This window comes from Pipra filicauda, unplaced genomic scaffold, assembly GCF_003945595.2.
Source record: "Pipra filicauda isolate LSUMZ 115617 unplaced genomic scaffold, ASM394559v2 scaffold41_size5083284_pilon, whole genome shotgun sequence".
Taxonomy (NCBI): domain Eukaryota; kingdom Metazoa; phylum Chordata; class Aves; order Passeriformes; family Pipridae; genus Pipra; species Pipra filicauda.
The window spans coordinates 853086-871890 of NW_024104554.1; the positions used below are offsets into that span (position 1 = coordinate 853086).

At 36.4% G+C, this 18805-nt stretch overlaps 1 protein-coding gene across 3 annotated transcripts in view; it reads left to right on the forward strand.

Annotated features, from left to right (window-relative positions):
* The window catches only part of CSMD1 (CUB and Sushi multiple domains 1), a 1092404-nt gene that overhangs the window by 821968 nt on the left and 251631 nt on the right, over positions 1-18805 (forward strand). For all 3 annotated transcript variants that reach the window (XM_039385566.1, XM_039385564.1, XM_039385565.1), the window contains exons 14-17: positions 507-833; positions 2522-2716; positions 6921-7059; positions 12529-12716. In XM_039385566.1, the coding sequence (XP_039241500.1) occupies positions 507-833; positions 2522-2716; positions 6921-7059; positions 12529-12716 (849 nt within the window). The remainder of the gene's footprint in view (positions 1-506; positions 834-2521; positions 2717-6920; positions 7060-12528; positions 12717-18805) is intronic.

Genomic DNA, 18805 nt, shown 5'->3' on the forward strand with positions numbered 1-18805 from the left:
CAAGTTCATACTATACACTCTTAAAAGTTCTTGATTGAATCACTTCTAAATTTCTACTATTTTTTGCATCAGCATGAACTTTGTATACTACAGACAAAATTGGCCCTTGGCCTTGATTTTTTCAATTGTTAAATACACTTTCATGTATATTTCTTTTGGAAAAATAAGTATTTCAATTTGGAGGTCACATTTTCATTTTGGAACAAACCTGCCAATTTTTCCAGATTCTAATACATCAAGCATTACTTTTGCTTTCTTCGTCATTTGCTATATGTGAATTTCTTGCAGGCCCTGCTGCAGTCACTTAGACTTATTTGGGGAAATAACACCATGTTATATTGGAACAATGTTCTTACAGTGTTAAACATTTCCAGCTTGCATGTGTAGTAGTTTTGACATCCAGGCTGCAAAAGCATCTTTTTTCACAAGAATAAAAATAATATAAAGAGAAGCATTTATAATGTTTGTGGATAGTATTTTGAGAATATTATTGTTCTTTCCTTTAGTCTCATGTTTCTTCAACTTCACCACACCATCTGGAATTATTCTTTCTCCAAATTATCCTGAGGAATATGGGAATAATATGAACTGTGTTTGGTTAATTATCTCAGAGCCAGGAAGCAGAATCCATCTGATTTTCAATGACTTTGATGTAGAACCTCAATTTGACTACCTTACAGTCAAAGATGATGGGATTTCAGATTTACCACCTCTTGGCACATTTTCTGGCAATGAGGTCCCTTCTCAATTGGCTAGTAGCGGGCATGTAGTAAGACTTGAATTTCAGTCAGATCACTCTACCACTGGAAGAGGATTTAATATCACTTACACAAGTAAGAATTTCTGCTTTTCTTTTATGCTATTTCTTATGTCATCTTTCTTCATAATAATGAAAAAAGAACGTATTTATAACATGGAAGTAAATTGTGATGTTTGTATAATTGCACTTTTCAGCTGTCTTCACGGTATTCATTAGCTTATCTGAATCCTTATAATTTATTTATTTTAGAAGAATTCCCTTTGTTATTTAAGGGCTCTTTTGGTTGCCACTACATAAATGCAGAACAAATAACCAAAGCCCAGATCATTCATATCTAAGCATCCAATGCAAGTGATTTAATATACTTTTCAATGGAACCATTAGGAATAAGTTCACAAAGGTTTAAATACTGAATACTGAGATGTTGTTTGAAAAGCACAGAAGTATAAAAAAGCAACTAGAATTTCAATGCAGATGAATAATTCTGGGAACCTGATTTGCTTTTACACTTTTTCTTCCAGTTTGATGGTGTGGTATCTAAGAATACACACCTTCTGTGTTTTTTCTAGTGTCTAAAACATGACTGGTCTGATGCAGAACTCTTTCCTATAAGAGTGCACTAATTTAGAATAATTTTTCTCTCTGGCTACAGTTCCTTTAAGAATTTTAAAAAATGTACTGTCTCTGAGAATGCAATTTCTAAAGTTGCAACTAAAGCTTAGTTGCAACTGGCCAACCAGTTCGAAAGTTGTTAAATGTGGACCTACTGGTCACATATTTATAGAGAGCTACTGAAAGCATAAGTCTTTCCCATTTGGGAAACCAGGCTAAAAAGCCAGATAGCCTTGTGTTTTGTTTATATGAAAATATTTCACTAAACAGTACTCTCAGCTGAAAACTCCAGTAACAACATCATCATATAGAAAACATTATTACATTTGTCAAAGACCGCTAACTCTCCTAAAAGTTTTATGATTCATTCAAAGACATTACTTATATGGAGATTATCTTTTTAGCTCACTAAATTAGTTTCTAAGGTTATAGAAGTTAATTGACAATAAAGTTGTCTTTGAGACTCTTGCACTGTTCCTATGTTGTGTCAATTAAGATAATCAAACCACAGTGTTTGTGGCCAAGGTTAAATTATTTAGAAAGGTGCCTCACATAAGGCTGGAATTCATTTGTTTCAATCCTTTTTAAGTCTTAGATACTTAAATTGGTCCTTTGATTTTTATAGGAAAATTTTGTATTTTTTGTCCTTTGAAAAGTAGCAGGAAGAGAAAAGAGGAGACCATCTCCTCTTGCTCTATCTCTTGTTACTTGTGAGAAGACACCGATATTCATCTTGCTACAACCCCCTTTCATGTAGTCATAGGGAGTAACAGGGGCTCTCCTCAGCCTCCCTTTCTCCAGGTGAAACAATCCCAATTCCCTTATGGTGGAGGAAAACCATCTGGATTTTTTCCAGAGGAAAATTTAGGCAATTTGTTCTTGTGTATCTAAGCCACACACATCTAAAAAACTTTCAAATTCAGTCTGTGTCATCTGTGTGAATGTCCTTGGATTTAAAGCTGAATATTTATGGAGAATTTTTCTATGCTTTGAATTATATACTACCATCTAATATGTGTTATGTATTACTGTATTACGATTGAACTATTAATCTCCTCCTCAAAAGAAAAAAAAAGGGGGAGGCTGTTGTTATTATTATTATTACTATTATTGTTATTATTACTAGTATTATTACTATGTTTTTATCAGCCTTTGGTCAGAATGAGTGCCATGATCCAGGCATTCCCATAAATGGGAGGCGCTTTGGAGACAGATTCCTTCTGGGAAGTTCTGTTTCTTTTCACTGTGATGATGGCTTTGTGAAGACTCAAGGTTCTGAATCCATAACCTGTATTATGCAAGATGGAAATGTAGTATGGAGCTCTACTGTCCCACGTTGTGAAGGTAAGGCCACAATCTTTATTTTGCACCTATAGTTTGAATAATGACACTATTTAAATTTACCTTACTTTTTACATTTTGTACATAAGACTGCTTTAGCTGAAGTTATTTGCTCATCTTATTTTAACACTTTTCCAGTCAAACGAGAGTGCAATAATTCATGGCTAGGCTTCACGAACGAAGATTAAGGAAGGCTCTATCCACATTTATTACAGGCACACTGGTGGCTAATGAGACCAGTACGAGATAGACATATCCGATTGCAAAAGGCACAGCAGAAAGACTCCTTAGATGGTATATTCTGCAAAACACGGTTCTTTCTGCATTGCCTTTTCTCCTCGAGAGTGATCCTGCGTGTGTTCTCAAAAGAAGCAGCAGCGTTACAGATGGTGTGTCTCCAGACCTCCCGACTGGAAGCCAGAGTAGACCAGTGATGATGATCAATGTGGCCGAGGCTGAGATGTTGTTTCAGGGAGTCCTTGTATCTTTTCTTCGGGGCTCCTCTCATGAGTCAGCCAGTGGCAAGTTCACCGTAAAGCACAATCTTAGGGAGGCGGTGGTCCTTCATCCTGGAGACGTGCCCTGCCCAGCGCAGCTGTGTTCTCAGCAACATGGCCTCAATACTTGTGACTGCTGCTTAATAGAAACAAGATAACTTGCTTCTATATTCTTAGAATAAATTAGCATTCTAAAAATCTGGTTGCTATTGTTTTCAAGTTCTGATTGTCACCATCATTACTCAGTTATGAGTTATAACTGCTATAACAGTTTTGGCTGTAGCATACTGAAGAACATATTATTATTATCTACCACATAGAAAGTGAAGTAAAGCTTCCATTTAAAAGTCCTTTTTGAAGGTTTACCCCTTTAATTTTCTCAAAATGAAAGTATACTTGAATTTCTCTGTGTAACATTATAACCTGCAGTACATCTATTCCTGTGAAATATAGTGAAAACCAGAGCTATGTTTAATATTCATTATATTATCCAAAATTTCCAAATTTATTTGCTTGTTCTTTCCTAGGTGAATAAACAGACAAATATGGTCTCTACTTATGTTCAAATCTCTCTTTGGAATGAAATATAGTGAGAAAAAAAAAAAAGTAGGCCAATTCCTTGATGCTTAGCAGGCAAGGTAGATGAGTGCATTTAATAAATGACCAGAATATGTTTTCTAAAAGTAATGTTCAAAAGTGTATACCTTTTATTAAACAACAGATACTTAGACAGGCACCAAATTAAAAGATTTTTTGGAAAAAATAATCCAAGCCTTCCAAGTAGTGTAAATATCACATCTCCATTAATTTCAGTGTCATTGCAATAACTTAAGAGTCTGGATCATATTATTTTCATGTTTTTTGTTATTTAGACAATTTGAGAACTCAGATGCCATAAGACTGTGCATTTCAAAGAAAATTTAGAAATATTGAAAAAAATATTAGCAGTCTGCTGGAATTAGTGTGTGTGAACCTAGATGTTTTACTAGCAGGATTTCTTATCCTGATTAAATAATGTTACATGGTGGAGTAGGCAGGGTTTTTTTTTTATTCCTAGAGCAAACCCAGCCCACTCCAAAACAAGGAGTAGCATGTTGTTTTTCATCAAAAGATGTTTTCTCATTTTGAAACTCTATACACAGTTGTTTAAATATTTAATGTAATCTTTGGAATACATGAAGTGATCTACATGAAGTGTTATAGTCAGGTGAGGATCAACAGTCTTCTAACTTTTCTTGTTTGTGATACGACACAATTTAATTTAATAAAAACACCATGAAATAAATTTCTTTCTTCATTCACTTTACACATGTAAAGTAAATGACATTTTCCTGGCATTTCATTTTGCTTCAGACAATTTCGTGTGTGTGTTTCATGAGTTGTGGGGTTTTTTTATTGCCCACTGGAAAAACTTCCTATAGACCATTACAAGTCTTCAGTGAAATCAAATAACCTCTCTGAGTAGTTTGGTTTTGGTTTTTTTTTTTGTTAAAAACATTGAATCAAAAGCAGGCATATTAATCTACTGCTAACAAATTCATGTTATTATCCATTTATATATGGCATAAAAGATTTGTTTGTCACTACTTAGAGAAACAGAAGAAAAGTGGCAAGATTTCCTGCACTGAAATATGGAAATTCCTGTAATGATACCACAGATTACTTGAGGACAATACAAAAGATACTAAGATAAATTTAACTGGCCTTGCAAGTGTTCCTGTGTTAGACTGCTCCACAGTCTTTGGTAAAATATAACATCCCAAAGCCCTGTGCTATGACAGCTTAATTTTTTAAGGGACTCATGTTTTCCAAAATTTGTTCTGTCACTTCTGCTGTTGTTTAATCCTGCTCCAGAGTCTTTTGATTCTGCTCTGAAAAATGCTCCCTGTCTAGCCCTGTTATCTTCATAACCCTCTTGCAATACATTTTTTTAAAAGTTTTTTATGGTGGAGAAGCAAGTTAGAGAACATTTAAACAAATTTGACATACAGGAATGGGCTTGATGGGATTCACCCAAGAATTCTGAAGACATCCAATGAAATTACAAGGTCACTCAATATCTTGGGAAACTGACTTAGGGAGATTCCTGAAGACTGGGAAAAAGCAAATTCCAATCTTCAAGAAATGAAAGAAGGAGTATCTGAAGAACTACAGATCTCATCTATATCACTGGGAAAGGTGATGCAGCAATGTTCCTTGAAACCTTTTCCAAACAGTGAAGAAAAAGATGGTGACTAGGAGCAGTCAACATGGATTTAAGAAGGGGAAATCATGCCTGACCAACCTGATAGCCTTCTGCGTTAAGATGACCGGCCTAATGGAAGAGGGGAGAGTAATGGATATTTTTTATCTCAGTTTTAGTAAGGTGTTTGACACTGCGTCCTGCAAGATTCTCGATGACAAACTAATGGAGTGTGGACTCAAGAAGTGAGCAGTGAAGTGGACCAAACACTGACTGAACTGTTGGCCTCAGAGGATTGCGGTCAGTGGCACGAAGTCTAACTAGTGGCTAATTCATAATGGTGTAGCCCAGGGAATCAGTCCCATGCCCAATACTGTTTAAAATCTTCAATAATGAACTGAATGCTGAGGCAGAGTATACTTCTGAGCAAGTCTGCAGATGATGTAAAACTGAGGGGAGTGGCTGGTACACCATATGTTTGTGCTGCTGTTCAGAGGAACCTTGACAGAGAGGCAGGAGACCTGGACTGAGAAGAAATGACAGGTCCTTACCACCTGTTCAGCACTGGTAAGACTATGTCAGGAGTGTTGTGTGAAGTCCTGGGGTCCACAGTACACAAAAAACATGGACATACTGCAGTGAGTCCAGTGAAGAGTCATGAAGATGATTAAAGACTTGGAGCATCTGTCATACAAGAAGAGGTTGAGAGAACTGGGCTTGTCTCAACTGGAGAAGAAAAGGCTCAGGACTCTTGTTGATATGTACCAATATCTGACGGGATGGTGTAAAGAAGGTGGCACTAGACTCTTAGCGGTGTACAGTGACAGGACAAGAGACAGTGAACACAAACTGAAATATAAGAAGTTCTGTCTAAACATAAGAAAGACTTGCACTGTGAGAGTAATCAAACACTGAAACAGATTGCCCAGAGAGCCCAGAGATCATGCCTTTGGAGGAAGGGCATGATCTTGACTGGACATGGTCCTGTGCAATCTGCTGTATCAAGCAGGAAATGAGCTAGAGAGTTTCCAGACATCCCTTCCAACTGAAACCATTCTATGATCCAATGGAATATTTATACCAATCAGTTCCACTGAGCTCAACGATTATTCAAAACGGTAGAACAGTACAGTGATAATAATTACTTGGAACAATTTGTCTGATGTTTCCACATACATGTGGAATCATATTGGATCTAAAAAATGATGAGGCATTATTTTTTTTTAAATGATATAATGTGCTTTTCAAGAGAAGAAAGGCTGGCATAATCAAGTACCATGCTCTGTGAATTAAGATATGTATAGAGTAATAAGCTATGATAAGATACATTGCAGGGCTTATGATTCTGAAGAAAACAAAGTGCTCAAAACATAATGTAGAAAATTTAGTTGTGTTAGACTATTAAAGCTAACTATATTAAATCTGTTTTTCTATACTTTTTAATTCAATTTTTGTGAGTTCTTTGAATATACAATATTATATTAGAAATACTGTATATGATACAAGAATACATGCTTTTTTCTTTCAGCACCATGTGGTGGACATTTGACAGCATCAAGCGGTGTTATCTTACCACCAGGGTGGCCAGGATATTACAAGGACTCACTTAATTGTGAATGGGTAATTGAAGCAAGACCAGGACATTCCATTAAGATCACTTTTGACAGGTGAGAGTCGTAAAGTCAAACAACAACTAAGGTATGAGCATAAATATTTGCTTTAATATTGAAGAAGAAAACAAAAAGGAAACCATAAAAAGGAACTTCAATGTGACACTCAGTATTCTTCAAGTAGGAAATTAAAGTTTTCTACTGTGTTTATGTTGTCTTTATTTACAACACTGGAGATGCTGGAGAGGAACCCTATGGAAGGAGCTTTTTGAGGGGATTGTGTTAATGGTAAGTTGAATATGAGTCAAATGTGTGCCCTGGAAGCCAAAAAAGCCAACCATGTTCTGGGTTGTATCAAGCACGGCACACCTAACTGGTCAAGGGAGGTGATTGTCCCACCCTACACTGCTCTGCTGTGGCATCACCTCAAGTACTGTGTGCAGTTTTGGGTGCCTAAGTGTAAGGACATCAAACAACTAGAGTTTGTACGGAGGAGAATGACTGAGATGGTGAGAGTTTTCCAAGGCAAGACATAAGAAGAGTGGCTGAAGTCACTTGGTTTGTTCAGCTTGGAGAAGGCTGAGGGATGACTTCATGACAGTCTGTAACTTAGTCAGGGGGACAGTGGAGTGGAAGGTACTGATCTCCTCTCTCTGTTGACCAGCAATAGGACAAGAGGAAATGGAATGAAGCTGTGTCAGGGAAAGTTCAGATTGCACATTAAGAAAAGGTCCTTCACTGAGAGAGTGGTCAGTCACTGGAACAGGCTCCGAAGGAAAATAGTCATGGCACTGAACCTGTCAGAGTTCAATGAGTGTCTGGAACACACTCTTAGTCATATGGTTTAGGTTTAGGTAGTTCTGTGAGAAGCAGGGAGTTGGACTTGGTGATCGTTATGGGTCCCTTCCAACTTGAGATATTCTTGAGATTCTGTGATTCTGGTTTAGTGCATATTAACATACTAATATACAGATACTCAGGAAGGGTAGGGACAGGTGACATTATAGTGGGAGTTTGCTACAGGCCACTCAACAGGCAAGTCCAAGCAGATAAGACCCTCTTTAGACAGGTAGGAGCAGACTCGCATTTACCAGCCCTAGTTCTCATGAGGTCTTCAACCAACACAATACTTGTTGGAGGGACAACACAGTAGGACATAAGCAAACCAGGAGGTTACTGGATGTATTAATAATGCATCCCTGTCAAGTGATTGAGAAGCCAACGAGGAGAGGTGCTATGCTGTACCTCAAGGGCAGCCTTGGCCACAGTGACCATCAAATCCATAGGGCTTTGACCATCAGATCCATGGTTCAAGGTCCATAGGGCAGTGAGGAGGGTGCACAGCAAGCTCACTACCCTGGACTTTAGGACAGCAGACTTTGGCTTCTTCAGGGATCTACTTGGTAGAGTACCATGGGGGAAGGGAAGAAGGGCGAAAGAAAGATGGTTAATATTCAAAGACCATACACTCCAAGCTCAGGACTGATGCATCCCAACAAAGAGGAAGTCAGGTAAAAATGCCAGGAGGCCTGTGTGAGTGAACAAGATGCTCCTGGACAAACTCAAACACGAAAATGAAGCCTACGGAGGATGGAAGGAGGGGATTAATAGCAGCCTGGGACTAATAGCAGCCTAGAGGAATGGTCTGAGCAGCCAGGGATCAAATTAGAAAAGCTAAAACCATGATAGAATTGTCTATCCAAGGACATCAAGGGCAACAAGAAAAACTTCTATAGGTACTTTGATGGTAAAAGGAAGATTAGGCAAAATGTGGGCCCTCTGCAGAAGGAAATGGAACAGGAGATTACCCAGAATATAGAGAAGTCTGAGGTAGTCAATGACTTTCTTGCCTCAGTGTTCACTGGCAAGTGCTCCAGCCATGCTGCCCGGGTCACAGAAGGCAAAGGCAAGGATTGGGGGAATGCAGAACCACTTGCTGTAGGAAGAGAGTTCTGAGACCATCTAAGGAACCTGAAGGTGCACAAGTCCATGAGACCTGACGAGATATATCCATGAGACCTGATGATATGCATTCCTGATTCCTGAGGGAACTGGCAGATGAAATGGCTAAACCACTATCCATCATCTGAGAAGTCATGTCAGTCAAGTGAAATTCACACTGACTGGAAAAGGGGAAGCATAGCCATATCCTGGGCTGCATTAAAAGAAGCATGACCAGCATTTTGAGGGAGATGATTCTCCCCCTCAACTCTGCTCTATACATGATGAATCCTGGTCTGGTGTCCCCAACATAAGAAGGGCATGGAACTGTTGGAGTGAGTCCTGAAGAGGGCCACAAAAGTGATCAGAGGACTGGCACACCTCCTCTATGAGGACAGGCTGAGAGCCTGACAGCAAGTCATCAGAACTAGACAGCATTGACCCAGGAGTTCTGAATGAGTACAAAGCTGGTGTGGCTGAACAGTTGAAATTTGTGTATAACTGTGCTTTTAAAACTGTCTTGATACTTGTGCACTTCAGGAACTTCATCTTTTAAATCTTTTATGGAGTTCTAAGGAACTGCATGCTGAATGACTGCTGCAAAAACTATAACAAAGTGTAGCATTAGTGGAAGCATGGATAAATGAGGAAGTGTCAGTATGGCTTTTGTAGAAGAAATCCTATTTCAGAAACCCCTTGGAATTCTTTCGTGGTGTAAGAAAGCATAGAAAAATGTTGGATATAGTTTACCTGGGTTTTCAAAATGCAAGTTTTATATCTTGCATTTCACTCTGCAAAGGGCTATTAAAAGGCTAAGCATCATTTAAACACAAAGGGGGACATTAAAAGAACTTAACAGTCTCACAGTGGAATTCTGGGTGTTTTTCAGAGACCTGTAGTATGCTCAAAATTGTTCAGCATGTCCAGAATTGATCTTAAAAAAGAGAAAATTAGACTAATAATACTAAGCTCTTCAGGATATTAAAAACAAGGTATAACTGAAGCATTGCTGAAGTTTCTTACAAGACTGGATGTCTGGGAAAACAAATTGCAGGGAGATTAAGTAAATGCAAAGTGAATCATATGAAAAAATAATTCCACCTTGATATATAAAACAATGTGTTTTGAACTTACACTGGTTACTGAGCTACTAAAGTTCTGGTAACTCTTTGTCAAGAAATATGAATGAAAACTAATACATACTTTTCAGATTGTGAGTAATGCATGGAAGCATTGAGATTGTGACTTATAAATAAGGAAAGGGGCTAGATGGATAACTGCTGACTGAAAGATTTTTGTTACTTTGAATATTGATCAAAAATCATTGAATAATATGATCAACAAACCTCTTTATTTGAAACCTAGCTAACTATATGAAGAATAGTATAATATAGCATTCTTTAGGTCTTTTTAAAATTATTTGTGTACATTTGGAGAATGTCCTACCTTTTATTAACATAAGTAAGCTAATAAGCATTAAAAGAAATGGAAAACCCAAAAAGTAACTCTTAATTAGGTAAATTATCTTGGTTTATAATTTTAGTGACAATGCAAGGACTGAAAAAAAAAAAAACAAACAACCCCTCAACAAACCCAAGTCAATGAAAAAACAATTCACTCCCTCAAACCCGCAAAAACAGACAAGTGAATTATAAATTCATTTCAGAGTTTGAGATGAGCAAGAACACACTGGGAATAAAGATCATTGTAATGGGTAACAACTCCTATAAGAAGGGTTTGCAATCCGCTGTTGTCATACTGCTCTGCTATGGAAACCACAATTGCTGGCTGAGTCTATTCATTATGAGTACAAATAAAGTATTTAAACCAACCTAGTGGTATCTGTCTCTTTTCATCATTACGCTGCAGGGTAGATCAATGTATAATCACTGAAATCATGGAAAGGTACTGAAAAACTCTCAAGTATTTTAGTGATGTTCTCTGTGATTGTCTATTTTTTTGTAAATTTAATAAAACCAGAGAGCCTTCCAGACACAAGAACTCATGTGTTTATGCAGCTAAATTGTAGAAATAGTCTCCAACATGCTTCTGGAGCTTGTCAACCAGCATTACCCCAAATAATTATCAAGCATGGCCAGGAGTTACTGTGGGCAAGCAACCATTCACAATAGGAAATTTGAATAGTATATTCTTCTTTGAGAGGCTAAAGAGTGAATTTAATAATATAGATGTGGGCCATTCCATGCTAGCTGACTTCACTCCCAGAAATGGGTCCTGAAAGTGCTAAATGTATTAACAAACCTGCAAACCCTGTATTCCACCAACAGAGTAGATAGATAGCAGTAAAAAAAAAAAAAGGACAGATTTTATCCAGCATATCCAAATACAGTAGGTAGCACCATAAATCTAGAGAGTTTTCTGTGTGAAGAGTAAGAAATGATATGAAGGGTCTAAGTCAGTTTCCAAGCAGTCACTAGCACTGAAAGCTTTCTGATTTCTGAATGTGCTTTTGTTCTCAGGGAATCATAAGAGAAGAATTAGGAGAGACTACTAAATATTTGCTAAATATGAAGTTGCCGATACTGATATGTCTGTGAAGATGGTTTTAGAAGACCAATTCTGTTTGGTCTGTAAAATATAATGGTCTGAATGAGCAACTTGATCATCCGGTCATCATTGCCTAACAAAGTATAATGTTCATTTACGCTTTGAAGGAATTTTCACATATATTTCCCCTTTTCTGAGTGTTTAATAATTTGGAGTTTTCTTTCATTAAAAGAACACAAGATCTTATCTCTAGACCCACAAAACTTGTCCCATATTGACAAGACAACTAAGGGCATTCACTTTGGAAAAAGCATTGTATTGCGTAGGGACAGTCTGATGCTCTCAGAAGTTGAACTAATAAGCCCCATGGGAATAGAAGAGAAAAATCTCTGAACATATGCATTTCTGAAACATGAAAATAAGAATATTGAGTTTGCAGGCAAATACATTTAGACCAGCATATCTGTGTAATAATACAAACTTCGTTGACAGGAAAATTTATGTGTGCATGGTTTAGATGATGCAGCTTCTAACAGAATCTGATATAACCACAAACTGTCTTGAAAAGCATCTGATGTAAAAAACTGCCAGTCCAAGTTTCATCTACAGAAAGAGTAGATCTAAGCTGTTTAATTTAAGAACTACTACTAGATGACTGTACACATGAGATGAAATAATGAAATATTATTGAAGATGTTCCTAGGATGTACAACTATTTTTTAACCTGAGGGCAAGAAATTTCTTAGATATTCATAATGCAATTTTGTTTGAGACAATTTGCATTTTTGTACCCAGATTCCCCACTAAATGTCTTTCTGAAGGCCAGTCATATGGCTGATCTGAAGTATATTACATCCCTTATGAATTCTATGTGATAGCAGATATAACAAGGTGAGGAAAAAGATGCATAAAACCTTCCTTAGTTACTATCCTCAGTAATACATGGATGGATCCGTAGATACGCATATTTTTTATATATGATACTCTTGATCAGTTACACATGGATTGCATTTCTAACAGTTAAAGAAAATAACACCCTTCCTCTATCTACCAGTTGACTTGCATATTCCTTTTCAGATTTCAGACTGAAGTTAATTATGATACTTTGGAAGTCAGAGATGGGCCAGCAAATTCATCACCATTAATTGGAGAATATCATGGAACACAAGCACCCCAGTTTCTTATCAGTACTGGAAATTATATGTATCTGCTGTTCACTACGGACAACAGTCGTTCCAGTGTTGGTTTCCTAATTCACTATGAGAGTAAGTCTGATATTTATCAAATAGATTTTTATTTAATCTTGAAAAAAATTCAGTTTGAAAATGAGCAAATGAATGTGAACAAATAAAATAAAGTAATTGTATTTGTGTAAGAATAAATTACATTTATGCTGTACTGACAGGTAATTCTAAAACTATTCATTTTGGGATTTTTTCCTTCATGAGTTCTTCTGTCATTCAGAGTACTTATGGACCTCATTTAATCAAATGCAAAGTAATTTTAGAAACTTTCCCTCAATGTAAAGATACATTGTTCTTTTTGGTTTTTGGAGGGGGGGATTCCCCTATCTTCTCTTTCACTTTCTCTCTTTTTCTGGTTTTAATACATTTTTGCAGTGCTGAACAGATTTGGACCTTTTTATGATGGTTCCAAAATGCAAATAAATTAATAATAATATCTCCTTGTAAACTACAGAATCATCATAAGAGCATTTTCTTTTAAATTAAATGCATCAAATGATGTATATTAAATGGTCTGAAGTAACACTGATCTTCATATGGTAGTACAGCTGTTTACTTAATCATTCACTAAAGAGAGCTTATGTGTTTACTGCAGTTGTGCCAAACAAATGACATCATTTTTATCAGTTGTTCTTATTTAAAAACAATCCGATTGCAGTAAATTTGTTCTAGTATTGAATCTGGAATGAGTGACCAAGCTTGTATTTTATAGCCACATCAAAACTTGGAAATTCTGCATAGCTTCTTTTAATTTTGTCTACAACATGTTGGTAATGACTGAATAGATAATAGTATGATAAACTGCAAGGGCACTAAATCATGTAAAGACAAGGAACAGTAGATAGGTTTCTGCATGAGTTTAACTTCAGATGCCGATTTTCCCTCTTTTTATTGGATCCAAATGTTTATGTTATGTTTTATAAGACAGTCCTTAAATATTTAGTTTTGTGTTTTATTTTAAGCCCCTCATCAGATAGATACCTTTTTTTTCTGTTAAAAATAGTCAGGGAAATTGATTTGACATCAAGGATCACCAATCTTTGTAAAAATTTTCCTTATTGAGGCTATTGAAAAAATCTAGAAAATTAGTGTTGTGATGTTTCTCAAATGAAATGTTATCCGTAATAAAAAAAAAAGGTAATCTTTTATTCAAAGTGTATAAAATTAGGTATTTGTTTAGATTGGTTTCAGGAAAGAACTTTTTGGGCTCACAAATATGCAATCTTCAAGGACTTGACAAAGTGTTGAGATTATTCAGGCAGCTCACAATCAGTTTAGCAATGATAACATAGAAACTAAATACTTCCTTACACTTTTTCATTTAAGGTAAACATAATTCTTTTAATAGTCTGGATATGAGGCAAAGGTTTACAGAATTTTTGGTTGCAGGATGCGGTCAACGGAAAAAGATTTTGAATATTCAGGAAAAATTTTTTATATCGGCAGTCCATTTTACCCTGACTAAGAATCAGTGCAGAGCCTGAATAAGAAAGGCAGTTTTTGTGAAAGTGACCATGAAATAATATGGTTTATGATTGTTAAGAAATGAAAGAATGAAGCAACAGAGTTGTGATTAAGTCAATGATTTTCAAAAATCTAAACTTCACCAAATTTGACAAATTGGTAAGTGAATGTCCTTATACCCTTGTGAGTGAACTCTGAAAGTCCTTTATCAAATAAATTGTGTTAAAGCCCAACAGAAAACTGTTATTTGGTTTTTGTGGAGGTTTTTTGGAGGATTTTTGTTTTGTTTTGTTTTGTTTTGTTTTGTTTTGTTTGTTTGGTTTGGTTTGGTTTGGGTTGGTTTGGGTTGGGTTGGTTGGTTGGTTTTGTTGTTTTGAAAAAGATTTCTGTAACTATTTAAAAATCTCTTTTAATGATGTAACCCAAAAGTTAATAATGTAAATATTGGATATATTAAAACATAGCTGTAGATGGTCATCAAAGAATAACACAGACCTCTTAGGATAAAACAAAAAAAAAAAATCTAAGATACATATTTAGTTCCAAGAACAAGAGACAGAAAGACAATAACAAAAATATCTGTAAATATATTCACATAAGAGAAAAAATAATAATAACTACTTTATAAAAATTTGACCAAACATCAGCTGTCACAGGGAAGACTAAACGTTTTGTTCCTGCTTTGTAACTTTTGTGGAAAAGCTTAGCTTTTACCACATACTTTACACAGTTAAGTAAACATTTACATGGTAAGAGTACAGCATATAGAGAGAGGATACTGCACAATATTGAAATAATGGAATATATTTTATTCATCAGGAACTGTTGAAATTTCCTGTGGCATATGCAGAGGCAAAGCAGAAGCACCACTCCACTGAAAATTATGTCTGAAAATTCAAAACTATAAGGAAGTTTAAAAAAATATTCACAAGCAAGGACAGAGAGAAAAACAAAAAAGAAAATATGAGGACCAGAAGGATCAAGGACATTAGTTTTATCATCAGTCTTGAAAGATACTAGTTTTAAGCTGATAAACAAAATGATAAGGAACAAATTATTTGTATTTGATAAAAACAGATTATGTCAACCAAGCTTAATTTCTTTCTTGACAGGTTAACTAGTTTTGTAGTTTGGGGAATGGAAAGGAAAGGAAACAGCTCTGTGCTGACATTTAAAAGGCTTTTAGAAGTTTTCCAGAGAAAGCATAGAAATGTATATGAAATTATTATAGGTACAAGCACTTCAGTGATCACTGGAAAAAGTTTCCCAGAGATGTTGTGGAATCTCGATCCTTTGAGATGCTAAAAATGCATCCAGACATGGATCCACGCAGGCAACCAGCTTTGGGTGACCTTGCTTGATCAGAGGAGTTGGACTAGATGACCTCCAACAGTTCCTTCCACCCTGAATTGTTATTTGCTTCTGTGATGCTGTGAAAAATTTTGAAAACTTTTACGTAAAAGAGTAGCCAACATTTATTAGTAGTTCACTAACTCAAATTTGTAAGGATTCTACTGTGATCTGCCTTAGTTCCATAATTCTCTTGTATTTTATTAACAATTTTGATAATATAAGAAGAACAATTACAATTTCTGAGAATGATTCCTACTTACAATTACAGCAAGCACTATGAGGAGAAGGTTAGAATTCAAAAAAAGTTAGATGGACTGAAGAAACTGTCTGAAACAAAAGCAATTAAATTCTATAAAGAAACATGCTAAGCCTAAATGGGGAAGAAATTACAAGAACAAATACAAAATAGAAGTACAATACAAAAAGATATGTGTTTTACACAGAACTTAAATAATCTAGAGAAAAATGTAGTAGTATTTAAAAAATCAAATCTTCTGGACATTGTATTTAACCATTAAAATAAAAGAATTTCTGAAAATACTTTTTTTTTTTTTTAAGAGGACTATTTTATCTAGGACTTGTTCAAAAGTTATTTCACTTCACTTGATGACCAGGGAGAATCGTGTCCAGTTTAAAAGAGTTTAAAAGGAGTAGCAGGTTGTTAACATGGAAACTATGACACATAAGGAGTCTTTGAAAGGTTTGTACTTGTTTAGTCTAGAAAAAGTACGACTTGGCAGGCAGGAGGGAAGGCATGATAATAGTGTCATGTTTCTAGTATCTAAGAATTGCAGCTAGTCCTGGAATTCAGTCTACTGCCTGTGCTCCCTCTCAATCAACTCTTTACAACCATTTTCCAACCAAATTTATCACTGTTGTGCCAGAATTTCTCATATATATTGTCTTTTTGTAGTCAGGACTCTCAGTACTGTCCATTATTGAGCTCGTCTTACGTTACCTTCTATTAAGAAAAAACAAATCAAATCTTCATCTAAAGAAGCAAAGAAAAATTATTTGTTTTCAGCTATGTTCATAGTTGCTAAAACTTACGTACTGAATCTTTTCCCTTGGGAATGAAACTCTGTTGCCTGAGCTGAGTTTTTTTTATTTATGCAGCACCACATTTTCAGTCAGGAACTTGGAAGTTGATAGATTTGTTATAGCTTTCCGTCTTCTTGCAAAAATCTGAAACAGCACAGTGAATGTAATCTAGAGTTATAATTTCAAAAAGAAACTGATGAGTTTACCTGTTATATGTGACTCAGAATGCTAAAGCAGTTGATGTGTTCAGGCAGAGGTGGGAGGCTGTCCTAAGAGGAAGGAAATTTAACAGCATTACTGTGGACATCCATTTGCACTAACACTTCAAAATATGAAGTATGATGTCTCTGAAAAAAATAATCTGTATCTATCAAAGTTAAAATTTCATACACATGAAATTATTTAGGGCACATACAGTGCAGAATATTATAGACTTAAAAGGGTTCTTTGAGACTATATTAAGCAATTTCAGCCAGGCGAAGGGAATCTAAAAATGCACTCTGTCAGCTAACATGGTACATTTGCATTAAGAGCATGTAGTCAAGTCTAGAAGAAACTTATTCATCTAGAATTTAAGTATGTCAGGGTTACCTCATGAAAACTAGATCATAAGCTTTCAAATCTGAATTCTAAGTGAGGTATAAGAAGAGCTGGAGGGTACGGGGAATATTTTGCTGTGAAAGCTAGAGTCATTATTTATGATACGTTTATTTGTAGTCCTGCTTCCAACTCTCATATCTATAACTCTAAACCCTTCCCTTTATGCCCTAATAAATCAATTTTTTCCTTAGTTTTGAACTCCTCCTACTTTGTTCCTAAGGCTATGTGGTAGTCTTGGATAAATAGAGCAGCATAGAAGCATAGAAGTTGTACTGAGAGTACAGCTGCCACCAAAATAGTTATAGATGCAGAGGCAGCTGAGAGGACCAGGACCTCCAGGATGTGTTTAGGGGGCTAAGAAGCTAGGAAATGTGTAACATCCTGCTATAGAGAATTTTGTGCTGTTAGCAGTTGGTTTTGCAGAAGGAACTTCTTTGGCATAAAGTACACTCTAAAATATCATGTTAAAAATTCAGGTCAGCTATGAGAAAGCATATAAAATCTTTGAAGACCTCAGGAGAACTAATCTTGCTCAAGGTTCTTACAGCATCTATGAGTGATAATATCCATATGAAATCATAGTGCCAAAATACTGAAATTAATGTGAAAATACTTAAGTAAATGAAACGGATGCCACTGCTTTGAGAATAAATCTAAATTTTATGTAAAAAAACTGACAAGAAATTCTAAACTCAGTAGTCCAGTATTATTTAAACAGAGACTCAACAAATATTTTTTCTAAATAAAGTAGATCAAAATTGCCTGAATAAAAAGTGTTTACAATGCTTCCCCTTCCCCTCTCCCCACCATATGATTCCTGTCCCTTTGTTGGCAAGTTTTTTCACAAGTCAGTGGCTTTTTGGGTTGAAAACCACTCTGCATGGCATCCTCTGTGTCTTCCTGTTGTCTCTGAGGCTTGACTAGGTGTTTGCTATCTGCTGTTTTCAGTCAGCTTCTAGGGTTTTTTTTCTTTTACTGCAGGCTTCATGGTGGTTGATACATTATATTTTGCAATCTTTTTACTCACTACAGTCAGTATCTTCAAGGTTTTCCTCTGGACATGCTCAGCTTCTCATAGAAGAAGGAACAGTGTCCCTTATCCCTCCCAAGCCTGAACAGGTTCTACCTCATTCATTATTGTTTCAGGAACACAACATAGTGTATGAGTGTAGGAGGCAAGGGTTTGGTTACAGGGGAGCTGCAGGAGTGGCCTTTTTGGAGGAGAGGCTATGGCTGCTCTGTGCTGGACACAGCTGGTTCCAGCTGGCTCCAATGGACCCACCTCAGTACACAGCCCATCAGCCAAGCTGGTGGTACCTCTGTGACAAAACATTTCAGAAAGAACAAAAGGCTGCATGGGTGAGTGAGGAGTGAGGAAAAGAAAGTGTGAGAAACAATCCTACAAACACCAAGGTCAGACAAAAGAGTGCTTCAGGCGGATAGTCCCCTGCAGCCCATGAAAGAGACCACAGTGAGGCAGATATCCACACTGCAGTCTGCAGTGGGCCTCATTTCAGGAGCAGGTAGATATTCCCTGCAGGACATTGCAGCGCATGCAGGTTTATCCAGGACTGCAACCTGTGGGAAGGACCCACCCTTAGATCAGGGAAAAGTGTGAAGAGGAAGAAGCAGCAGATAGAAGCTGTTACAGA